Source organism: Pelodiscus sinensis, chromosome 3 (assembly GCF_052426305.1).
Source record: "Pelodiscus sinensis isolate ZL-2025 chromosome 3, ASM5242630v1, whole genome shotgun sequence".
In the NCBI taxonomy this organism is placed as follows: Eukaryota; Metazoa; Chordata; order Testudines; family Trionychidae; genus Pelodiscus; species Pelodiscus sinensis.
The window spans coordinates 94584129-94610776 of NC_143054.1; the positions used below are offsets into that span (position 1 = coordinate 94584129).

Here is a 26648-nt window from a genome sequence, read left to right on the forward strand (position 1 = left end):
AGAAGCCCTTAGCCCCCACCCATCTCATATGCAGAAAACGGTGGGGCGTGGGAGGCTTCGTGATCTGCACTTGAACTGTGAAAGAGCCACATGTGGCTCATGAGATGCAGTCAGTCTGGCCACCCCATTTACATAACACTGCATTTAAAATGCACAGACGCATTTCAGATCCACTTTGCCCTAGTGCAAATAACTACAAAAAGTGCAAGGCACCAAAGAACCAACACTTTGGGCTCCTCTGAATGGAAGGGCCAATCAGGTTAAGTGCCAGGGTCAGCACTGGAGTCCCCAGAAAGGAAAGGGCCTCATGATTGAGATTCTCAGCTGCTTCTCCATTGGACAATGGCGCTAGCCCTGCATGAAGGGCACTGTGGAGAGAAGTTACTCTATGTCACCCCGTGCTGCAGGGGGTGGCTTGCTGATTCACTGGCACCCAAAGACATTCGCAGGAAGGGTACATAGTTATTTACATGATTTATGAATAAACTTTCCCTTCTAACAGGAACCAAAAGGCTTACTTTTATCTGCACCGTTTGGATTTCATCACATTCTTTTTCAGAAGCAGATTTCTTTGTCTGTCCTCGCCGGTGACCAAACTTGCATTTGTTCCTCATAACCTGCTCATCATCTTCAATTGGTCTCCGTACATATTTGAAGCGATCTTTAAGGGCTCGTTTCCATAGCAACTGCATAAAAAAAACCCACCATCATTAGAATCCATCAGGAGTTTGCTCCACTCTCTTAAAGCAGGTCATTATCTACTATTTCTAGACAAAAGGAAAACTGACAAGGACTGGTAGGTATAATTTTTTAGCAAGTTTCTACAGTTTATATTCTTAGGCACCTCAACCCAATATGCAATGGCTGTCCCAAAGAAAAGCAGGCAATTGCAGCATGAGCCCCAAAACAGGCAAACTGCAATTTCAATGCCACTCAGTCAAATCTGCCTCCTACTATCACCAATTGCCATCAAATTAGTATTTTGTAGCTTTATATGAACCAGCATCAAAAGAGAGAAAATGGACAATTAAAAGATGAAATGTACTATTTGAAGCTCTTTGTTGTTTTCTTGCATTTAATCCCAAACCCACTGCCCCAACCTGTTCCCCTGGAAATGTCTGTGGTGTACCAGCTTGTTGGAGATGGTAACATAAAACTTCACATTTGAAGCATACCAAAATGTGGAGAAAACACCTTGTTTTTCATTTGGTATAGTCAAGATAAATTTTGGAGCAGACATATTTTATTGAGGCTCTTTTAATTTACAAGCACTTCCTTAAGAATTAATGAGGGTATGTCTACACTACAACGTTAATTCAAACTAACTTAGTTCGAATTAACTAAGCTAATTCGAACTAATGGATCTAGACTAAAAAACTAGTTCGAATTAGCGTTTTGCTAATTCGAACTAGCATGTCCACATGAAGTGGACCCTGAACCAGGCTTAAGGATGGCCGGAAGCAGTGCCGGCAGGGCATCAGAGGAGGACTTAGAGTGTGGAGATGCTGTCTCAGGCTAGCCGAGGGCTGCGCTTAAAGGGTCCCGACCCCCACCCCGGACAGACAGTTCTCAGGGGTGCCCTGCTTGCAAAGCAGTCCTGGCTTGGAGTGCCCGGAGTACCCACACTGGGCACATCACAGCACTCGGCCATCAGACCGGCTGCACTTGCCGCAGGCTGCCATCTGGGGAGAGGGGGCAATCGGGGGGCTGCAGGAAAGGTTCCACCCCAAAAGCCCGCAGAGCCAGCCCAGTCCTCCCCATCGGGGGCGCGTACCCCATTCCTCCCTCACCTCCTTCCACTTACCCTTCCCTAGCCCCTTTTCTTGATGTACAAAATAAAGGACAAATGTGTTCAAAAATGGAATCTGTCTTTATTGAACAAAACTGGGGGAGACTGGGAAAAGGAAGTGGGAGAGGGGAAGAGAGAGGCTGGGAGAGGGGAGGGCAACTACAATGATCAGGGGTTGGAAACAGGTCCCATATGAAGAGAGGCTAAAGAGACTGGGACTTCTCAGCTTAGAAAAGAGGAGACGGAGGGGGGACAGGATAGAGGTCTCTAAAAGCAGGAGTTGGGTGGAGAGGGTGCATACAGAAAAGTGCTTCATTAGTTCCCATAAAGAAGGACTAGAGGACATCAAAGGAAAGGAATGGGTAGCAGGCTTCAAACTAGTAACAGAAAGTTGTTCTTCACAAAGCAGAGTCAACCTGTGGAACTCCTTGCTGCAGGAGGCTGTGAAGGCTAGAACTAGAACAGAGTTTAAAGGGAAGTGAGACCAAGTCATGGAGGTTGGGTCCATGGAGTGGTATTAGCCAGGGGGTAGGAGTGGTGTCCCTGCCCAAGGTTTGTGGAAGGCTGGAGAGGGATGGCACGAGACAAATGGGTTGGTCACTGTCTTCGGTCCATCCGCTCCAGCGTCCCTAGGGTTGGCCGCTGTCGGCAGACAGGCTACTGGGCTAGATGGACCTTTGGTCTGACCCAGGACGGCCATTGTAAGCTCAGGGTCAGGGTCGGGGGTCTCAGTGGACCCCCTTGATTTTCATGCACACCTGCTCCTGGGTGGCCAGGCTGGCAGCTCTCCTGCCCTAGACGGCCACTTTCCTGTGCCTAGTGCGGAGATCATGGACGAGGTCCACGATGTCCGCATTAGCCCAGGCAGGTGCCCGCCTCTTGCGGTCCCGGGCAAGCTCCCAGGAGCCGCCAGCCTGGTCCCGGGAAGAGGGGGAGGGCTGGGGGGCATCGGGTAGGTGGCTCGATCTGTGCCAGGTGCAGGGTCTGCTGGCTGGGTGCTGGCAGGCTTGCACCTGGCACGGGCACCGTAGCCAGCCCGTGCCCCTTTAAGGGGTCCGGGGCCGGGAGGGGGGCAGACGAGTTTCCCTGGTGTTGGCCAGAGTGGCCACCAGGGAAACGTGGGGAGGGCTAGCCTCCCACTAGTTCGAATTAAGGGGCTACACAGCCCTTAATTCGAACTAGTAAGTTCGAACTAGGCTTAATCCTCATGGAATGAGGATTACCTAGTTCGAACTAAGCGCTCCGTTAGTTCAAATTAAATTCGAACTAACGGAGAGCTAGTGTAGCGCCTATGAAAGTTAGTTCGAACTAACGTCCGTTAGTTCGAACTAACTTTGTAGTGTAGACATACCCAGAGTTAACTATCTAAGTTGTTTGTGCCTTAATGACATTCCCCCCCAACCATCATTCCGAACACTTGGCATGGAAGGAGGAAGTACTATTGGAAGTTTTGTCTCCAGAAGCTGTTCTTAAGGGAGTAACTCTAGATCAGTTCTTGTAGCACATCCAATACTGGGGGTATTTGAGAAGCACCTGAAAAGTGAAAAACCCAAAACGATGCTAATTTTGACAACTGGATCAATGACTCATTATGTAAATCCTTCCTGCCAGAGTTGCTATTTGTCCTAATATTCACATTTGTGCAATATAAGGAGACAGAACTGAACAAGTATTAAATTGGCTGAGAGGAATCATAGAATACTAGAACTCAAAGGGACCTTCAGAGTTCATGATGTCCAGTCTCCTGCCCCCACAGCAGGGCCAACCACCAGACCATCCCTGATAGATGTCAGACTAACCTGTTCTTAAATATCTCCAGTGACGGAGATCCACAACCTCTCTAAAGAAGAGGTGCTCCCGGAGTTATTCAAATGTATAAAACAAATACACAAATAAGTCTCCATATTTCCAGCACCCCTTCCCACAATTACAAAGTATCAAGCAACTATATTTATTTCCTGAACTTAGAAACACCAGCAAAATAAATAAAGCCAGTAGCACTATAAAGAGGAAGGACTGACTGGTGGCTGGGGCACTGACTTGGGGCATGGGAAAGCTGGGTTCAAGTCCCTGCTTTGTCTCAGACTTTCTATGTGACCTTTAGTAAGTTACTTTGCCTTTCTGTGCCTCATTTCCACATTTATAAAATGGGCCTAGACTTGAGGTGCTTGGCATTCTATGTACCAAACTGCTACCCAACGGTGGCACAAGCAACAGGAGGACACGATGATGTAGAGCTATAAATCCTGCAGAACAGTACTTGTTTCTGAACTTTGAAACCTTGCGCCCATGTGGCACAAGGTTCCTAAATTCAGAATAAGTGCTGTTCTGCAGGATTAACCAGTCAGGCATGAGGCTAGTATCACAAATAAATTTTGGCATGGCAACACTCTGCCACAGTGCCTGCAAAATTGCTGGGATTCACAAAGCCTGAGTTTGGCACTAAGATCCCTATAAAATGAGTGGAGACAAATATGTGCCTCTAAAGGGGATTTTTAAAACCCTCATAATAGGTGGCTCCCAACCTAGATGATCCAGTGGGAGATACAGAGGCAAAGAATGTGTCCTAAGCCCTGCTACTCTGACTTCAGGACCTCCTTCTGCTTAAGTCTCAGCTGCAGACACTTTTGATATTAGCTGCCAAAGCCATTTTTGACAGGATCCAGGGGGAGGGGCAGTCCTTCCACATAACTTTTAGCACAGAGAGTAGGATACTAGCCTGGGATGTGGAAGATTCCCCAATTCAAGTCCTCCCTCTGCCGAATGAGAAGAGATTTGAACATAAATCTGCCATTTCTCAGGTGAGTGACTTACCTACTAGGCTATGGGATATTCTGATGTGGGTCAATCTCTCCTGTTAAAGCTAATCCATTTGAATAAACTATTACAAAATTCATGGGCATAGGAGGACTAGATTCTGTATTTCTCACCTCCCAGGTGACCATTCTAACCACCAAGTTACAGAGTCAATTCTCATCCTTGCTCATTCTCTCTGGTCAAGGACTCTTTCATTATCAATTCACAGTAGAACAGCTTCGACGGGGATGCCATATCAAAATATCGTATAAATCAGTGATTAGGGTTTCCTCCTGACAACTAGGAGATACTAATTCTAATCTTTTCTCTTCATTGGACAGACAGGGAACTTGACTGGGGATGTTTCACATCCTAGGAGAGTGCTCTAACTCCTGGCTGTATTCTGCAGATTTGCATCATGGCCTAATCTTCAGGTGAGCTCTGAGCAGATGTATCAGATCAGACTCGTCAGGCAAGGAATGCCTATCTTTCTCTGGTTGGTGCATCACTCTGTGGCTTAGGCATCTACACACCGAAACAGCAGTGCACAAGCACATAGGGAAAACTTGTGCTAAAACCAAGATCTTTTAAAGTATCATCAGTTATTCACTAGTCAGACATGAGACTCTCCTGCTGCCCTCCCCCACATACCCTAAAAACTGTTTGCCAACCGATTAGTTTCCCACGCCTACATTTCCAAAATATTCTGTAACGCCGAATTCTGTACATCACTGGAGTACCCAACACTGCTGACTGAACTGACCCTGAACTGTGACAGTTTGGAGACCAGGCTAGATTGTGGCTGCCACCGAAGGTTCCCAGGTGGATTCCCTGAGCTATTGTGTGGTGCTAAATAGGCTGCTTTGTAGCCACACAACTTGCAAGGGGCCTGGGGTTATGACCCCTAGAGGGGATGGGGAGAAGGTAGTGATGACTGGAACACTGCTCTGGGCCAAGGAGTCAAAGTGGGGGTTTGTTTCCATGGACAATTAAACTACAGCATGCTGGGGGTGGGACTATCTTCCCTGAGCCTATCTGTCCAGGTACAGCCTACTGAATGTGTTAAGAGTTTATTAAAGCAGTTTAAGCCAGACCTGTTTCAAAGAGGACTAGACTGAAATACTCTAATAAACTGTTAATGTGCAACTGCAGGAAGCACATGGACAGCCCCGGCAGATTCACAACCCAGCTTGCAGGGATCTAACTGTTCATGTAGAAAAGCTCTAAGATTACTAACACAGAAAGATAGGGGAAGGTTTTTTTCTTCAATTTGTATTTCCTCTGAGCACCTAACAGCACCCCATATAATAAATCATTTTCTCCTGTTTGTGGGTCATTCACATAAGTACAGGGGGAAAAAAACCTTTAAAAAAACAACAGGAAAGTAATTGTATGCCATGACACTGGCAGGGGAGGGAGTTAGAGGATCAAGACCATACCCAATAATACATTTCAGTGGAGCTGGGAGAAGGAAATGCTTTGGAGAAAATCTGGATTTTTTTTTCCCAACAATGCAGTAATCTTTTTCATAACTGACATCTTTTTCTCCTATAGAGAGAGGCCTTTAATCTAGAGATAGACTGAGGTCAAGTGCATACCTATTGTGTCTTTAGGTTGCCTTTGCCTATATATTATGTGAATAAGTGGACCGTGCATTTATCTATGTAGTATCTACGTAAAGTGGTCTGTAAGTAAACTGTAGAAGATTTTATTTCACATTTTTCTCAGTAGCTGCATCTTTGCTAGCAACCAGATGAAACGTTATTTTCTGAAGTGACTGAATAGTCTCTCTCCAGTCCTCATGTTTACAGTAGGAAATTGTTCTGTTTTCTCGGTGAAGTGAGTCATCAATAATATTTTTAGGTATTCGATGAAATGATGCACTTGATGCTTGTAGAAGAAAACTTTGCATAATAATATTCATGTTAGCACAAGAACATTTTCCGGTGTAAGCTAATTTTCTCAGCAATGCATCACAATCCTCTCAGAACCAAACTTCCAAAGAGCTGCTTTATTATGATAGAGCATAGTAAGGTTGAGGTAGAAATTGTTGCTGTAACCCAAGTTTTAAACCTTTATTTTGTGTTTGGTTAATAGTAGATTTCATCAGAGAAAAGCTGTGTGGTCGCACAAGTACATCAGGCACACATAATGTAAAGCCAGTTAATTAATTTGATACTTAAATGCTAGCAGACTATATCCTTTCTTGCTTTTCTTTATGCACCCTGACCTGCTTCCAAATCCCTACCCTCCCTACCTAAAACCCTGAACTGCTGGCAGCCTCCCTCTTCCCCTTAGCAGGGCACCCATTCCCCCATGTCTCCATTTCTCCCTAACGGTCTTCAGCCCCCTACTTATCCTCTTATTACAGAGAATTGAACCATTTTATACATATTCTATCCACTTCCTCCACTATCCATCTCACAACTAGAGTATGCCTAGTAGGTCCCAATTACTATAACATCTCTTCTAGAGACCCATTTCCCCAAGATGTCCTACCAGAGACTGGATAATGCGAGGTGCAGAGAGCGCCCAGGTGCAGAGACATGCAGATAGGGAGAAGGGTGCTCAAGAAAAGTCAGTGGAGTAGCACTAGCACTTCTTTTCCCTTTTCCATCTAACAAATGTCAATGGTCCTACTGCTATCAGCCATAAAGAACCACTGGAGGACCTTAAGATGAGAGCTGAAGCTGTGTGTAGAGAGGAGGAAATCAGAGGTTGTTCCCCCTTTTTCTATGGGCTACCTCAGATGTGGTGATAGCAGCTACAGTGACACATGAACACACAGGCATATCTTCTTATTCATCACTTTTAGGTACTCAGGGCTGCAGGAGCAGAGAACCATTTGAATTTTAGAAGGTGCACTGGACCCTCCATCAGCTTTTTGATGGGAGAATGATTTTTTCAAATATCCTCTCAATGAAGTTTTTACACTTACAAAGACAGCAGCTTCTGACTTTAGTCTTTAAGAGTACGTCTAAGCTACAAAATAATGTTGACCTAAGATACGTTGTCATGCAGCCTCTCAAATCACTTTTGCATGTCCACACTATGCTCCTAGAGTCAGCAGTGCATGTCCTCTCTAGGAAAGCTGACCCTGTTATGGGATGGCTTCTGAAAGGCAGCTACAGTTGATGTAAGCAATGCAGCATCTACATCGATAGTGCATCAATTTACCTATGTCAATCTATGTGTGACACCTCTTGCAGAGGTGGAGTTATTAAGCTGGAGTAGCTGGTGAGTTACGGAGGCAGGAGCAACAATTTAATATAGATGCTTACAGAGTTAGGTTAATGTAAGCTGCCTTATATCCACCAGGGCTAACTAACTAATTAGGGGCTGGGTATCGGAGTCCAGTAAACCAAGTTTTATTTCTCACTTGAAAAATAAGATGAAATCCACTAAAAAACTTTCTCAGCTTTGGTAAAACCTTTATTTTAGGTTATAATTTAAGAACCATTTGTCTGACACACTTCAGATTTGGTAGGGGAAAAGTCTATAGATATCAGATAAGCTACTGTGAAACAATAGTGGACAAAAGACTGCTGATCATTCACCTCACACCAAAGAAGAGAAGACTGAGCAATCTTCCCTCCCAGCATCTTGAGCTGTGGAGGAATGAAATAAAAATTCCTGTAAAGAAGAAATGGTTATCCCCAATGCTGCTTGGACTTCAGGAAGAGGACAAGATTTCCAAGCATAAACAAGGGATCACCAGAGGTTTAGCTTCAGTTAACCCCAGAAGGCATACAGAACTTGCACATTACAGCAGCTTCGATTACTCTTTGAAATCTAAGACTGTAACTCATTTGCACATGTATGTTTACCTGTTTTAACCTTGTAAATAGCATTTATTTTTCCTAATGAATACATCTAACTGGTAAGATATTGACCGACTTGAACTTATTGTTAGGAATACAGTCTGTCTAATCACTTGGGCTTTTGCCCTGTGCATATGCACCCATATGTTATCAGCTCAATTGGAGGATAAAGGGCCAGATTTGTAAAAAAAATTATTTAAACATCGAGCGGGATTTTCAAAACTGCCCATGAACCTAACTCTCATTAATTGCAACATCTACATGCTTTTGAAAATCCCTCTATCTGCTTCATTAGAATCCTGGCCATAAGTATTTATATTTGGTCAAATAATTAACTTGCTTGTTTTCATGTGCCCAGAGAATAACATGGAACCATTTTTTTAAAAAGCAAAATAATTCCTAACATAGCACTTATAAAATATGTTTTATCTCTGATGTTAAATAAATATTTGTAGGACATGATATATTTAACATATATTACTCTGCCAGTTTTAAATATCATTTTAGTTAGTTATTTTGCAAATTTTTCTTGTAATCTCCTCTGTATCTTGGAGACATCTTTTAACCGATTTGTCAGGAGCCACCTATGTAGAGCTTTAAATCTCTTTCCACGTTCAAAGTTTAAAACACTTAGCTATTTCATCCTCCTCCTCTCACACAAATTAAGAGTTTAGCTAAATCCATTCCTGTAATACGATTTCCATAAGCTTCCACAAACCCCTTCTCCCACAAACTGTTTCATCAGCTGAGATAAGATTGCCATTACATATATTTATCCTGCTTCCTAAGTGCTGGCAGTCAGTGAGATGTGCTCTGGAGAGCAAGTGGAGATGTCTGTTTAGCCATTCTTAAAATGACTGCTGGGTCACTTTATTTTTACTAACACCACAAAACCAAGAAGATTTATAATGTTCATCGGAAGAGGACAAGGGGATTACTCCATGTGTCTGACACAGGAGGAAGAGGATTACAGGCAGATTAAATATTGCAATTTGCTAAAGAATAATCATTTCGTATGCAACAGTTATATAACAAAAAAAAATTCTCTCCACTCCCAAATTACATTTGATAAAACAATTATTTGCTTTCTGAAATTGAAATGTGGTAAAACTTGTTTTGTAGAAACTGTCTAAAGTGAACCAAAACGGAGGTCATTAACTGCTCATATCCAGATCTTTCAGTTATCCCAGATAGAGGGCTTCTACTGAGACTCTGCACCCCTAGTCCACTCCTGCCTTCTCCCTCTCTTCTCCCTCGCTGACCAGACACCTACCCCAGCCTGCTGGTTTTCTTACTATTACTTGGGTAGTGGCAGTGGATTTTTATCCCCAAAATCTAGGTTTTTAAGATTCTGGGTGGAAGCTTTATACCAAAGCCTGGAAAGATAAGGTTTTGGGGTATTTTTGCAGGCCCCCACTTCTGCATTCATCATGCCAGAGTGGGGATTTAGCCTTGACAACTTGATTTTCCTGTAAGTCAGTTGAGAAATCTAGATAACTGAAGTCAACGGAAGAGCTTACAAGGGCTTTTAGGCTTGGGTAACATTTTGTTTATCTGTCTGCCTTGATGTTTATGCTATTATTTCCTGAGGGTCTACTGCTTTGTTCTGTTTGGTATACACTGTCTTCTGGCACTGAAATTCCCACTTCATCTTCAGGCTGTTTTCTCTGTTATGTTTAGCACAGACTCTTTCAATGCTTTTTCAGAGACTACAGACAATCCCTAATTATCCAAGTTTCTAATGATCAAAAATAGGAATGAATTCCCCATATTCAAAACTGATTAAATCCAAGTATCTGCTTGTTTCAGGTGTCTAGTAACATATTTGAATCATCAGTGTTAGCAGTAATGGTGATTCCAGCAACTTCTTTATTTTCTATTTGTGCAAAACATTTTTAGAAGAGGTGACATGAGAAGCATCATGTTTCTGGTCTGCTGAGCCCAATTCCAAATGAAAGAATCTGGCATCTGTACGTCCTTTTAAAGCATCATGAATTAGGGCCGTGAACAGGTAACCAGTTAATTGGTTACCCAGGAGCAACCCCAGTGGCCAGTCCCAGAAGCCAGTGGCAAGCAGCAAGCAGCTTCCCTAGCCCCAGCCCCAGCGCAGGAGCCGGGAGTGGAATCCTGCTTACTCAGTTAACTGGTTAGGTTAACCTAATGTTTAATATGGTTAGCTGATTATTTGGGATTTTACATCCCTATATGATTCCACTGTTGTAAATTCTTATAATTGTATTTTGATTCTCACAATAACTGGTATTTTTTCTTAAAACCCCATCTGCTGGAGTCATGTGTATACTTAAGAAACTTGGCTTTCCTTCAAAAAACAGTCAACTTCTAGTTCTCATGGTTGCATTAAAATGTGACCCATGGGTTCATAAAACAAAAGCCAAATAAAAATAACCTCCTTCAAATGGGGGGAGGAGGTCTCACTCAAACTTTTAACATTTGAAATTAGCAATATTCTGACACTTTACGTTGTCTTTTTTTCATGTTTTGTTGTTTCTCCCAGCTATGTTTCCCAGTAACAGAATGAAATGTCAAAAATAAAGCAGGCACTATACCTTAACAGAAGCCTCTGCCCCTCCCAGCTGCTTACTCTGTCTGCATTATGCCACTCCACAAATACAGTTTCTGCTAGCAAGGTACTAACGCAATGTCCCCAGCCAATGCAAAAGGGATAAACCATTTGTCAAAGAATAGTTTTATAAAATGATTTATAGCACAGTTTAACCAGGTCTACATATGAAAGCTGCTTTAGGATTTTTCCTACAATTTTCCATATCTTTTCCAAAAATAAATTTCTATGGATGGGACCTTAGAAACACTCACAAATGGAATCTTTACAAACTGGGCCACAATCATGCCAGTGACCCAGACATAGAACTCCTATCACAGGACAGGGAATTTGCTAATTTCAGTGTGGTACCTCACTATCATAACGCCAAATGAAAGGAGAATAGAAATATTCTCTACTTCTCAATCATCACATTTTCCTTAGATCTTTTAGATTTTCTGCAATGATTGTATGAAAGATGCATCTCTTCCAGCAAACCCCCTTTTACCTCTGACAGTCTTTACCAGGAACTGTTGCCTATCTCTGTCAAGTAGTTACTGTGTTCACATCTTTTTAAATGAGACAGGAAAAAGTATATTCTGCTTCCCAATGTACCTTTTCCTGCCTCATTTAAAAAGACGGGAACACAATAACTACTTGACAGAGATAGGCAACAGTGAACAAGCTCACTCATGATAAGTACAATGCAGTGCAGTAGCATAAGGCAAACACCCAAAATATATTATAATGTTTATATCTCTCACCTATTAATACAATTTTCAACTGGTCTGGCATACTAGCATCATCATCATGATTTTTTAAACAAACAGATATCTAATATTTATCCCATTACAGCTTTTTAGAAAACAAGCATATTACAGAGAAAGTCAATGCAAGCAACAACGAGGTAGCTTCCCACTAGTAATTATGCGAGTATGATTTGACAGTGATTTTGATAAACAACATGTAATTTAATTAATCTTGTGCAACTGCACTGCTAACGATTTAAGCACATTATCTGGCATACATAACTTAAAAGAAGCTGCTGCACTAACCAAAATAAAAACACTGATATTAGTTCTCTCTGAATTAGTCTGAACAAATAAATATTTAAAAAGTTTCATTATTGGTAGAGATTTAAGATAAACTGAGAACAGTACTAATTTATGATACTTACAAAGCCATTCCCATCATCATCAAGGAATGGATATGCCTGAAGCAATGCATTGACGACAACATTATACTGCTGACTGTTTGGATATCTGTTCAAACAAGATAAACAAGCAAATATAGGAATAGGTAGCATGTTAGACACTTTTTATTAATTTGGTTTTTTTAAAGACGATATCTCATTCAATTGATAGTGTTCAAAATATTATATATTAAATTGCACATTAAAGGACAAAGACATTTTCCTAAAAGTAATGCCTGGAAAGATCCTTTATCGCTTTAATCCAAGTGCATCATTAAAACCCACAGTCTTTCCACTGACTTTTCTAGCTTTGGATCAATGCCTTTAACCCCATTTAAATTTACAGTTTATAGAGACTGGTCTCCTAGGAATTTTATTGTGCAGTCAGTTGCACCCTCTCCCCCCGCCAAAACAAAAGAATGAATCCAAAATTATTATACTTACAGTGATCCTTCTAAGTATTTTGTCATATCCGCTTGTAAGAATTCAATAATCCTTATTCTCATGCTGTGGTCAGGACATTTCCTTTCTGCTAATATGCACTGGACATCATAAGGAAACTCTGGTAAAACATATGAGTTTGTCCATTGTACTGTTTCACATCTTGCAAAAACATGTTTCATATTTTTTCTGTAAAAAGGAAGGGTTGATTATATCAAAGATTATCGGATGCACAAATAGTTACCTTTTATCCCCCGACTGTGGGAAACTAAGCAAAGGGGAAAAAATAAGTCAGGTATTTTTATAAGAAAGAATATTTTGGCCATACTGATTAGAAACTACGGGTATTTTAGACGTGATCAGAGATGCCTATTATATTTTGCTTTCTCTTGGTTTCTGCTTAAGTTAAGAATAAAGTTCCATACAAAACATAATAAAATCAAACAATGTATATTAAAATAGTTAAATAGTTACATAGTGCCTTAAATCAAGTGCTAGGAGAAAACAACCAAACTTTTTCATCAAATGAATACACACAAAATGCTCTGTGGCACAAAATAACATATATGGATGATAATATTAGTTATTTTAGCAATTAATATTTGGCTCTAATCAGAATAAGCATTAAGCCACAGTTTTAGAAAAAAAAATCAGTAAAGATACACAAGCCTAGACCCTGAAAAGACATCCGTATGTTTAATTTTAAGTATGCCAGTTGTCCCATGGCTTCATTGGGTGCTGTCATGTGCATATCTTTGCACAGTCAAGAGTCTAAACATGTCTACATAAGAACAGCCATACTGCTAAGACAAATGGCACATCTAAGCCCATTTTCCTGTCTTTGGACTATGGCCAATAACAGATGCTTCGAAGCGACTGAACTGCCACAGCGACCAAGTGAACCATCCTATCATCCAGTCCCAGCTTCTGACAATCAGGGACTCGGCGTCAGGAACAATTAGACCATGTGACTGCAACCTTGACCATCTCGGCTAATAGCCATTGATGGACCTTTCCTCCAGGAACATATCTAAATCTTTTTTTTAATCCAGTTATACTTTTGGCCTTCACAACTTCCGTAGGCAATGAGTTCCACAGGTAGATTGTGTACTGTGTGAAGTACTTCCTTTTGTTTACTTAAACCTGCTGTCTATTTCATTGATGACTCCTTAACACTTCCTTATTCACTTTCTCCACATGATTTGTCATTTCATAGATTTAAGTAATATATTCTTCATCATCTAACAATCTGAATAGTCCCACTCTTTTTAATCTCTCCTCATATGGAAGCTTTTCCATCCCCCATATCATTTTTATTGCCCTTTTCTGTATCTTTTCCACTTCTAACATATATTTTTGAGGTACCAAGGCTATAGTTCTGCCATTCATTTATACAGTGCATTTATAAATATTCTAGATGTCCTTAATTGAAATAATTTTTGCTTTTCTTCATTTTAATCATAGTTCTGGGATGGGGATGCGGGGTTGTATGCAGGCTGTCCTGGGAGAGAGGACAACTACAGCCCTGTCACCACAGCAGCTTGTGGCCGGGTGAGAAGTGCCTAGTCATGGCAGCTGCAGCAGGCACAACAAGAGGAGGAGATCATGACCCCCAGCTGGGGGACAGACAGAGACACAGACAGGCACACACAGACAAACTCTCTAATATATAGTAGATAGCTGTTCCTCTCTGCACTCCTGCTCCCTGCTGTCCCAATGGGGTTATAGCAGACCTGGTTCCCATCTCTGGCCCCTTGCTGCCACCATATGATCATTATACAGTATGGCTGTGTCTACACTGGGCCACTTATTCCGGAAAATCAGCCGCTTTTCCGGAATAAGCTGCAAGCTGTCTACACTGGCCCTTGAATTTCCGGAAAAGAAACGATGCTCTACTATACAAAATCAGCTGCTATTCCGGAAAAACTATTCTGCTCCCGCTCGGGCATAAGTCCTTATTCCGGAACACTGTTCCGGAAAAGGGCCAGTGTAGACAGCTCAGTAGTCTTTTCCGGAAAAAAGCCCCGATCGCGAAAATGGCGATCGGGGCTCTTTTCCGGAAAAGCGCATCTACATTGGCCACAGATGCTTTTCCGGAAAAAGGGCTTTTCCAGAAAAGCAGCCTGCCAATGTAGACGCTCCTTTTCCGGAAAAACTGAAAACGGAATAGTATTCCGTTTTAAGCATTTCCGGAAATTCATGCCAGTGTAGACACAGCCTATAACTATCACTGCTAGCAGTCCTCTCCCTTTCTGTTTTATGAGAAACAATCACATTCCAGGCACATCCCATTGTCCTTGCACAACCAAACCCTTACCTTGCTTTGTTAGAAGAGGAAGCTGCAGAACAAATTTGGTAGTCTTAGCTCTTGCTGTTTAGTAGTTCTTGAACCAACAGTCTAACAAACAAGACTGATTACTTTATTTAAGAGCCTTTGGTGAGGGACGTCATCAAAGACTTTCCAAGAGTAGAAATATATTATACTCACTGGATTGCCCCTGTCCAAGGTTGTTCATCTCCTCCAAAGAATTCTAACAGATTGGTGAAGTATGGTTTCCCTTTACAAAAGCTCCATTAACAGAGAGTTTTAGGAATAATGGAAGGTAACTTAGAAGTAGATTGCCTTTGTTAATTCAAAGACGTTTTGTGCTAACGTCACAGAAATTTAGTAGTTGATTCATTGTAATCAGTTAAGGAACAGGAGAATAAAATAGAGCAGACTGAGGTTTGGCACATACAGAACTTTTGCTTCTAAGGCCACAGCCAAAATTTGTAGTGTAGATATCACAAGTTAAGTCTGCATAAACCACAATTAGTGTCTCGCTCATGCGTATACATACTTGGCTCCTTGCACCAGTGCCGTACATACTCAACATGGGTGCCTGTCTCAATGTATACTAGAGTGCCCCAAGAGTAAGTAACCCAATGTGCAACTTGCCATCATCTAGCACAATGTCTTTTGGGAAGTTTGGACAATGCATGGTAGGGAAGATCATTTGGAGATAACAGGGAGAGCAAGGAGTCTATTCAAAAATCCCATGAAACTATGTGGCCTTCCTCACTGTCCACCTATTCTTAGAGGCATGGAACCTCCACAACTTGGCACTCGTTTCATGAATGTTACAAGCACATGACACATGATCCTCTGGTATTTAGAGAGGTGCAAGAACCGCACTGATGGAGAACATGGTAATTTTATAGAGAACAGACTGCTGTGGGAGATAGAGAAAACCAAATCAAGGCAGTTGGTAAAGTTCACATAGCAGTTGCCGATGGCATAGAGCCATATATGAGCCCAAGAAACAAGCGGGATCACACTATAAATGCAGGATTGCTATGATGAGCAGTGGCTGCAGAACTTTTGTATGCAAAAGGCCATCTTTCTGGAACTGTGCGCGAAGCTTGCCCCAAGCCTCCAGCACCTGGTCCGCAGTATGAGAGCTGTGCTGACAGTGGAGAAATAAGTTGTGGAAATCTTACAATGACACATTTCTATAGGCCAGTAGGAAGTAGTTTTGGAGTTGGAAAATCCACTGTGGAAGCTATTGACATGCAAGCATGCAGGGTCACTCCTAATCCTCTTCTGCTACACAATAATGTTCAGAAAGGGCAACTTTTCTGTGGTTATGCAAGTGTTGTTTGATAAAGGGATGCTTCAACAAAATCAATGTTGGCTGCTCAGGAAAGGTGCATGATGCTTGCATCTCTAAAAGCACAGGGCTGTTCAGAAATGCAAACAGATAGAATACCATTGGTCACATTGAAAACCAAGGATGACCCAATCTATCCCTTGCTCCCTTGGCTCATGAAGCTGTACACTGCCCTCCTCAATAGCATCCAGGAAAGATTCAACCCTCAGCTCAGCAGTTGCAGAATGACAGCTGAATGCACTTCTGGTAGGTTGCAGAGATGTTGGTTTGTTTACTCACAAGATTGGATCTTTGTAAGAAGAACATTTCAATGGTTATAGCTGCCTGCTGTGTCCTGCAGAGTAAAAGGGGGAAAGTTTCCAATGGAGTGGAAGCAGAGGAAGCATCTGCTCAGTCTGAACAGCTAGACACAAGGGTTTTTAGAAAAGCTCAACAAAGAGCTGTCCAGCTCAGGGAGGCCTTGAAAGAACACTAAGAACAAGCCACAGTAATGTGTGGTAGTGTACAAGGCTCCACCTGCAGGTCTGGGGCCTGTTAGAAACTAGTTGCTTATTGTTGCACATCTACGAATATAACACTGTCAATAGACCTATTGTTTTTGTGGAACTTGCTGTACATTTACAATGATTACATTGTGTTTGTTACTGATCCTATGTGCTGTGTCATAGTGCTCAATAACAAGTTCTTTCATTATCACTAGGCATTCTGCAGCATAGTTTGGGAACTAATTAAAAATTAATTATTTTCCAAAAAATATTTTATTGAGTAACAAAGCAAGTGCCAATACAATAAAATCTGTACAATTTAAAAGCAAATACATTAAAAACTTAATTAATGGAAAATAACATACATATCCATTTTGGCTACATATACAGCAATTGTAGCTCTTTCTGGTCAGTATATGTGAAGCAATGCTTGTCCTTATCATCCCACAGTGGAGTGGTCGGGATGTGAGCCCTGATGTCACGTGGCATGATAAGGGAAGGTATAGGAAGGTGCTACAACGAAGTTCTCTGTGGACTGCAAAGAAAGGCAAGTTTGTCACTGTTGAACTGTAGATCCACAAGCATACACAGCATCTGAGTTTGCTGCTGGAGAAGCGTCATTATGTCCTGGTGCACCTCCCTCACCTTTTTCCTGCTGTGACTTTCTCCTGTTCTCTCTTTCCTTCTCCATGCCCTCTGCTCATGGTCTGAAGCAGCACAGGCTTGCAGGACCTCACTGATGTCATCCCAAGTCGTCTTCTTTTTCCTCCTTAATGGTCTCTGGCATTCCAGGGTTGTGGAGGGGGGAATGAAAGGCCACGGTGGCAACAGCTACACACAAAGGACAGAGGTACCATGATCAATAGAGTCACAATGGAAAGCGAAAGCTACAATTCAGAACTCCCTTCTCTCATGTCCCTAAAGTTTAAACAAGATGAACTTATTGACACTTCTGCTTGAGGAGCCCCTTCAGAGCACATGGCCCACCAGAGGGGAGGGAAATGAGGAGAGAATTGCTTACAGCATGAAACTATGAATACAGGGCAAGGGCAATGAATTCTGCTACCATTTGCCAGAAAAGGTGGTGATTTTAGTTGATACTTCATTCCTGAGGGTAAGCAAGTTTCAGAGAACACAGCTGCTGCTGGCATCCTGAAGCTGCCTGGCCCGTATGCTGACTGATGTTTTACTGCAATGTGCCTGCAGATGTTATCACTGTCTGACGTGGGAATGCATCTTACCAGGGAGAAAAAAATGAGTTTGCCATCCCTAGAAACTTTCAGGAGAGAATTCCAGAGAACCTCCATGAAAATGTCATTGAGATCTCTCATAAGAATTCAAGGGACATCCCTGGATACCCACATAGTCCCCTGGTTCCTCTTTCCCCACCCTGCCTAACTCTACAGGGAAGTGAAAAGCAAATGACAGTCCTGCCTCTATTGTACCTCCGCCTCTTCTAGTATGGGTAAATTGGTGCAAAGTTGGTGCCCCCAACTTAGCAGGTCATCAGTACACCAATCTAATGGGAAATACATTTATACACTTACCTGAGATTCCTTCCCCTGCATCAGGCTCACCTGGGCTTAGCTGCCAAGACTCACTGAACTGTGGTGGAATCTCCAACTGGTGTAGGCTTGTAGCATAGCAGGGACTCCCCAGTTACATCTCCATCCTCCTCCTCTTCCTCACTGTTCACACCGTGGTGTGTGACTCAGGCTCCTCCGAGGCATCCACAGTGGTGCAGAGGATGGTGAAGGAGTCTCCATCAAGACATGCAGCTCTTTTCAGATCTGCGGCTCAGCACCAGACTGACTGTTGGCCTCCAGGTCGGTATGTCTGCTGCAGTTCCTATTATATGCCATCTCTTGGATCCCCTGTGCAATATGTTCACATTACTACCACTGGTCCATAGCTGTGCCTGCACAGTCTTCTCTCCATAGGCTGTGTCTCTGATCTTCCCCGGGCTCGGGCAGACAGAGCATGTAGGCCTCATGGTCAGCTGGGCAGTTAAGCACATCAAAGGCGAGCTAACAGGCAGCTCACCAAGCTGGACAATCAGGAAAGGCATTTCAAAAACTGGCAGGATTTGAGACTGGGGAGGCTGACTGGCTTCCAGTCTCAGTGACTCTTGGCCATTGGAGTTCACAGCTGTGACCAGAGCAGTTAGCGTTGGATAGGGATGTTAGCGTGTAACTGAATAGTCATGTAACCGCATACATTTTTAGTAGTTACATGACTATTCGATAATCCCGGGGCGGGGCCGGCAGTGAGTGTGCTCCGGTTCTACTCCTAGGGAACCCCCTGCCACCAAGCACTGCTGTTTAAAAACTGGCTTCTTGCGCAGACCAGCTCCGCCTGCCGCTCCGCACTGCTGCCTCTGATACAGGCAGCAGCATGGGGGAGGGGGAGGTAGCTCCTGTTTGCCCCCTCCCACCTCTGTAGGAGGCAGCAAGGGGCTGGGGCAGAGAGGGTACAGAAAGCCAGCTTGAAAGCTGTCACCTCGCCCATATCAGCTCCCGCCTGCCCCACTCACCCTCCGCACTGCTGCCTCTACCTCTAATCAGAAGCAGAAGTGTGCAGGGGTGGAGGCGCAGATCTGCTGCTCCTGGGTAGCTGGCTTAAAAGCCAGCTCCCACCTCCCTCTGATACAGAGGAAGTAAGGAGGAGGGGGAAATGCGTGTAGTTAACAGGATTAATGGATAAGTCCCAGCTTATTGGTTAATCATGTAGTTGTAACTGTGTTGCTGTAATAGAGCATTTACATTGGTGACAGACAAATTTAAGCTTGGATAACTAAGTCAAGAGGTCGACTTTACTTTGTAGTATAGACCAGGCCTACGGTTCTCATAACATTGGGAAAGTAAACAGAAATTATCTACCATGTGTAAATAATTTCAGCTAAAATAGTTTCTAAGGCTATGTTTATACTTAAAATGCTACAACAGTACAGGTGGGCTTCATCTAGACTGCAAGCCTCTTTTGAAAAAGAGCATCTAGACTACAACCAGAACTTTAAAAAAAGCAAGCTGCTTTTTCGAAAGAGAGTACATAGGCAGTCTGGATGCTCTCTTTCGAAAAAGTACAGTTTGCATTACATAGCGCCTTTTTTCAAAAGATCACTTTCAAAAAAGGCATTATTCCTTGTAAAAAGAAATGTTTTCTGCGGTCGAAAAAACTGCCACGTTCTTTAGATTTACTTTCGAAAGAACATGGCAGCAGTCTAGATGCAGGGGAAGTTTTTTCAAAAAAAGGCCACTTTTTTCTAAAAAAAACTCTGTAGTCTAGACACACCCTTGCAGAGCTGCAAATGTGCTGCCTCAGCTCCCTCCTCCTCCCACAGTCCCTCGACGGGACTGGATCACACAAAATCTACTAGCCTGGGCTCCCCCATGGCTCTGGATTGCACAAGGAATGTCTCCTCCTTCGCTGCCACATTGAGGGGGGTTTCGGGTTTTTTAGTTTGGGGGGGTTGTTTATTTCTGCCTTGTGTATGGCACCTGACTGATTTTTCTGTGGGGTCAGCCATCTCCAATCCAAAAAAGGTTCCCCACCCCTGGGTTAAATGGTCAACCAGCATTATTCTTCAGGGTTGTGAAAAATCCATACCTTACCCCATCTATAATGGAGCAATTAATTTTCAGTCTTTAAGCCATGTCTGAAAAATCCTGCACTCTCTTGGAGCAATAAGGAGGAAATACTTCCTTGTGTTTAAATGAATTCACCACAAAAAATTCACTGCTGGGTGATTATATTAAATAGTTGTGAAGTAGACTTAAATTAAACACTACGGTTGACTGTAGAGAGATGCAACTAACAGCTTATCTACTTACAGCAATGTCAACACACAAAGTTGTGCCAGTATAACATCACACCTTTAGTTAAACTAGTGAACTTTGTGTTTAGTCTAGGCCTCTCACAAGGAAAAGACTGTTACAATTGGAAGTTTAAAATCAAAGACACCATATTGCCCCCAAAAGTCCCTATCATACCTGCAATTTTGTGTGGGGGTGGGAAGTGACACAGACCTGGTTAACACACCTGAGAATAGGGTTCCCAGGTGTCCCATATTGACCTGGACAGTTGGTATTTTCGCCTCCTGTCTGGTAAAAAAAAATTCAGAAAATACTGGACACCTAAAAGGTCTGGTATTTCTGATTTTTTCCCGTGCAGGAGGCGAAAATCCCAGGTGATTACCTAGTTCCACAGAAGAGCTGTCCGGCCCGGTGCAAAGAGGCAAGATGACGGATGGCTGCCAGCAGCCTATTAGGGCCAAAAAGCCTCAAAAGCATTTCTTAAAGGGGCGATGCTGGTTTGTTTGGTTTTTTGCTTAACAACTTTGATCTCTCCCCCTTTTTTTTTCTCTCAGAATTTTTTCCCTGTTTTTTCGGGGGGGGGGGGGGGGGAATTCGGTATTTTTGGTTAAACCATCTGGCAACCCTACCTGAGAATGGATTTGTAAGTCTCACCTTCCCTTCAGAAAAAGGCATCCTAATGGCATAATCAAGCCTATTACACATTTCACATTCTCTCTGCTAGGCTTGGGACGATTTTCACATTCTCTGTGCCATGCTTGGAAGATTTTACTGGCTGAAAGACAACTAGCTATGCACATAACTAGGTAGTGTAGCACAGGTTCCTTCCTAATGTTTTTTCTAGTCTTGCTTGCTTCATTCCTTTCATGAGCTTGTTATGCACATCCTTTTTTTGTGTGTGGATTTTCTTAATTTACATTTTTTAATTTTCCCTGATTTGGCAATTAATTCCAAACGTACAGCCCCCTGCAGCCACGCAGAGCCCCACTAATTTCAGTGGGCTCCCAAGCAAAACTTGTTGAGCTTCTTCAGATGGGGCTCATTGCAGGAACAATGGATTCATTAGAAACTCATCAGGGCAAGATGGACCTTAGATGCTCATATAGCATCTAACAAAGTCCCCTCTCCTTCTTCCCAACAGTGACAGAATCTCAGAGCAAGGCCACAAAACAAAAATAATGTTGTTTGTAAAGAGTTATTTTTAAATGAGTTAGCTGTCCCGAAGAGTGTAGTGCTGGGCCATCAGAACAGCACTACACTCAATACATTCTCTACATACTAATTAAGATAGACTAATGGTTAGGATGCAGCTTGTTGCGTTGGCTATGGGGAAAGGCACATGAATCTTTCAGATAGATAGGAGAGATAAGGCTTATCTACATCTTATTTATTTCCTGGGTCCTTCACTCAATTTTTTGATTTTGGAAAAAGGAAAATGCACGTGCTTCTCTTAAATCACTGCTCTGGGATGGGACTCGGGTTGAGGGTTCAGTATGTAGGCTCCCCTTGGGAGAGAGAAGACTACTCCGGCCCTCTCTCACCACAGCAGCTTAGAGGAAAAGTGCCTTTCCATGGCTGCTCCAACTTCAGCAGGGATAGGAGTATGTGCCTCCTGGCTGGGGCAGGTCCAGGTTTATCTGCCCCCCGCTTTCCCTCAGGCCGAGGGAATGCAGAAAACTGTGCACTTTCTCCTCACTCCCTGAGGAAGGGGAACAGCCAGCAATAACCCTGTACAAACTGGGGGTGGAGAGGGACAGCTTCACCTCCTGGAGATGTGAGAGGTTCGGGGCTTGGGCAGTTCCAGACTAGGGCGAGAGTGAGGGAATGGCCCCAGACAGCCCCTTTCACCTGCTGGTGATCCTGTCTCTTTTCTGTATGGTTTTATGAGAAACAATCCCATTCTAGGCACATCTCATTTTCTTGGCATAATCAAACCCTTACCTTGCTTTAAGATATGATAAGAAGCTGTATACTGAATTTAGTGGTCTTAGCCCTTACCATTTACAAGGAGTTCTTGAACAGACAGAAACTCTCTCAGCTATATAACAGACTGCTCTATTTTGCCTGGGATTTTCTCTGCTTAACTTCACTGGCTCATTATAGCTCTTTGTGAATGTAAGAACAAGAAGAACCAATGTCAATCACAGTATGAGACTCAGGTACACTATAGTGCAGGGATGGACAAGCAGGAATGGGGGGTGAGCCACATGAGTGGCCCTCCTTCACCTTAGCAGGCCGCAGCAGTCTGCGATCCATTGGAGTTTCACCTGTGGCCTCCCATCTGCCTTCCTCCTGCAAGTGCCTCTTGCACACTGGGGCACCAGAGTCTCACACTTACCTGTTCCACTCCCTCCCTCCCAGAGCTGAAATGTCACAAACAGCTGATTCATGGCATTCCAGTACTGGGAGAGAGGGGGAGGAGCGGGGACAGAGCACAATCAGGTGATCTGCAGTCCTCTGAAAGCGCTGGGAGGGGGAGGAGGAGCAGGAAATGCAGGGCTCCAGTGCCCAAGTGTGTGAAGATGCATGGGAGTGTGGAGTAGCCAGGGGTTCCACAGGCTCCAGGTTGTCCACCACTGCTATAGTGGGGCATTGGTGCAGTTGCACTGCTGTAGCACACCTGGTGAAAATGCACTATACTAACAGGAGAGCACACTCCTGTCAGGATAATTACTCCATCTCAGCAAGAAGCAAAAAATGTCAGCTGGATAGCATCTCAAGTCAACATAGCAGCAGTGTGGACAGCACAAAACTTGCAGAAAAAGCGGGAATGGTGCTTTTTGACACTCCAGAGGGACATAAGGTATATAGACTTGGACTGCAGTGTAGGTCTGCCCTCTCTTGCTATCCCCAGCTCTTCTACGCTCTACACTGCTGGGTTTTTTCCGATTCTTCTGTAGGAAGAGGTTTTTCCAACATTTGGCCTGTCTGGACAGGACCAAATGTCAGAAAAAACCCTTCTTTCAGAAGCCCCCTTATTCCTCGTGGTATGAGGAATACAGGGCTTGCTGAAAGAGCATGTTTGCTCTTCCACTAAAAAAAATGGAAGAACAAACATATCCATGGATGTGAAAGTTTTTCCAGAATATCTCTGGAATCCTGGAAAAACTCCTGCAGGCTAGCCATAACCTCACTGGCTTGAGATAGGATATGTGGGCTCTGGGGTGGGAATGAGGGATTTGGGTGTGGGAAGGGGTGAGAGGTGCAAGCTCTGGGAGGACATTGGGATGCAGGATGAGATGGAGATGGGGACGCTGGATTACAGAGGGGGCTCCAGGCTGGGGAGTGTTGGGGTTAGATGGAGAATTATGGTACTAAGTAAGCCACAGGCTTGTGGACGTAAGGGTACAGGAATTTGGGATGGAGTATGTGAGGGGCTCAGGGCAGGGGGTTCCAGTGTATGATAGGCTCAGATCTAGGGTCTGGGTGGTGCTGCAGGAGTGTTATAATGCCGTGGCCAGATGGGGGCTTGGTCCCAATTGGGGGTTTGTTCGCCAGGCTTCATTTTTAAATAAAATACTATGTCAAACACATAGGTGCAGAGCCACATGTGCCCCAGGGAGCAGGGTGCCAGATAAGCGCCCCAACCCTCTCATGCACCTGCCCTCCCTTCTAGACCCTGCTTCCAGCACCATCAATGATCCACAAAGATTCCTTAATCCAACATACCCTATTTCCCAGGATAGCCAGATTAAAGAAATTCAAGTGTATTAACTTTCAGTTAAATTTTGTGGAACTGTTGGCACATTTTACAACTACCGCCTATAAAAACAGGGCATGAAAATACAGGCAAAACTAATCGGATGCCACCTACGCTTTAAACTCAGTTTCTAACATCACCAACTTCACTTCAAAGACACTTGTGGTTTGTTGCATTCTCAGGAGATGCTCCTTCTGTGGTAGGAGTTGGTTTGACTGCAGCAACAGCTGAAGACTCAGGAGAGGAAAGAATTTTCCCTCAGGAGTAAGATTGGCTGAACTGACACCTAATCAGGCCACTTCACAAGTGAGCTCTCTCCCGCACTATAGAGGAGGGAAGATCTGCTGATAGAAGAAAATGGCAGGAAAGGCAAAGTAAAAAGTTTGAGGACAATACTGGTCTAGGCTGGCTGGAGGATTCAATCAATTTTTTTTAGAAAAAAGGGAGTTAGGATGTTTAAACTGACTAAATTAGTGCAAGAAGCACTCACATAAAGAAACCCTAGGCTGACAGCATTATGCAAGTAAATGATACTATCAATTCTAAGCATTCAAAGATCATTAATTAAACCCTCCCCACCACTCGGACAAATCACGGAGGTATTTTTTGGTTGTTTGGTTAATTAGTTGGCTTTAAATTCCCATTATATGTAAGACAACTTTTTAAGTGTCTTACACACATTACTTTATCTATAATGGTGGAAGTAGGGTGTTATTTGTCTTCTGGATTTGAGACCCTAGAGTTCGTGTGTTCAAGCTTTACCCTGCACCTGCAAAAGCTAGCAGCTTTCAGATAGAGTGGGGGTGGAGGGAGCTGAGAGAAGCAGTAGAGATTTTCATATAACCGTTGAACTTTAATGGAGGGGCATCAATAACAGGAAGAGTTGGAAATAATGCAAAGATGAAGCTGCAAATCTATCTAACTGCAAAAGTAATGAGATTACCACATGTATTAGAAATATTTCTGATGGCAAGTGGTAGCAATGGTAAGGAATTAGAAGTTTACTCAGATAAAACCCTTAAGCATATAAAAAAGGTTTGATGAAAAGTCCCCAGAAAATTTACAGAAACAATGTTTCAGATTAACAGTTTTTCCCTTGTTTTTCTAGCATGCCTATGAATTTTTTATAAAGTTGGTTTTGTGTGGGATATTATAGCTACATACAGATGATAATTGGTAATTAAAGAGAAAGACTTATGCTTGATAGAAGAAGAAAAACACGTTAAGCCAAAGGCATACTTGCAAAACTACCTTCAATAGGACTAGCTCTTAGCTGAACACTTACCACATAGAAGATAAGATTGTTGGCCTAAAAAATTCCTCACATTTTCACAGCTACTCAATTAGCTACTCAGGCAGGATTTGAGATGAGATGTACTATCCTGTTAGTGCACACAAGTCTGCCCCCCCAGCTGAGTATTTCACTCCAAGGCATTTGGACAGAACATTATGCAACACCTCACAAAAAAGCTATGGAACACATTTTTATTTATATAGACAAATCTTTATCAGGGTGCCATTACTGAAGGGGAAACAGTTGGAACTTCATGAGAAGTGGAGCTATATTATATTATATTATATTATATTATATTATATTATATTATATTATATTATATTATATTATATTATATTATATTATATTATATTATATTATCATCATTCAGCAGGTATGCCTTCAGAAATTGCATGTAGAACATATGCAATAAAATAACTTGTCTTTTTCACAGCAGTCTCAGGTAACTGTGAGAAACAATGACAGCTGTGGGCGCAACTACAAGGCAATCTCATATTGCCTTGAGTTGTGCAAGAGCTAGTACTTAGACAGAAAAGCAGATATGGAAAAAATAAATGTTCATGGGAGCATTTTGCATACCCTATGTGGGTGTTCTCATAGAACTGCAGTGATATCACTTTTACAAATTTTTACACAGGAAAACTTTAAGACCCTGAACACTCACTTATCTGCTCTTGCCCGGTCTCCAAAATATAATTTAGCCATAGTGACCTCTGATCCTTATCTGATCAGTTGGACACATAATGCAATTCAATGACTCTTCAGCAGAGGAAGAAAAGGGGCAAAATAAATTATGGCTTTGTTGTACCAAATTAACTTATTGTGTAAACTATCAGAGCTAGATAGAGTCTCCCTCAATTGCTCTCTAAGTGTTTCTCAACTATTTTTTTTATAAAATACCTCTTTTTCAAAAAAAATAAATAAAAGTAGCCCACTTTTAAAATACATACATACATATAAACAACATTGACATAACTCTGTGTGTAGACAACACCAAAGACTCTATTCTCCCCTTCAGTATATTACTATTGCATAAATTTGAATGAAGCAGTTTCCATAGGGAAGGAGAAAACATACAAGAGAAAGATGTACAGAATTTAAATACTCC

At 42.7% G+C, this 26648-nt stretch overlaps 1 protein-coding gene across 7 annotated transcripts in view; it reads right to left on the reverse strand.

The window, feature by feature from the left end:
- Window positions 1-26648, reverse strand: part of SAMD3 (sterile alpha motif domain containing 3) — a 122640-nt gene that overhangs the window by 23083 nt on the left and 72909 nt on the right. For 5 of the 7 annotated variants that reach the window (XM_006118591.5, XM_075924149.2, XM_075924147.2 and 2 more), the window contains 3 exons: window positions 12603-12788; window positions 12144-12228; window positions 519-686 (listed from right to left, as the gene is read on the reverse strand). In XM_006118591.5, the coding sequence (XP_006118653.3) occupies window positions 519-686; window positions 12144-12228; window positions 12603-12788 (439 nt within the window). Of the gene's footprint in view, window positions 1-518; window positions 687-12143; window positions 12229-12602; window positions 12789-17379; window positions 17566-18281; window positions 18499-26648 lie in introns of those variants that run through there. The other 2 variants (XM_025182382.3, XM_025182381.3) reach the window with 2 other exon arrangements.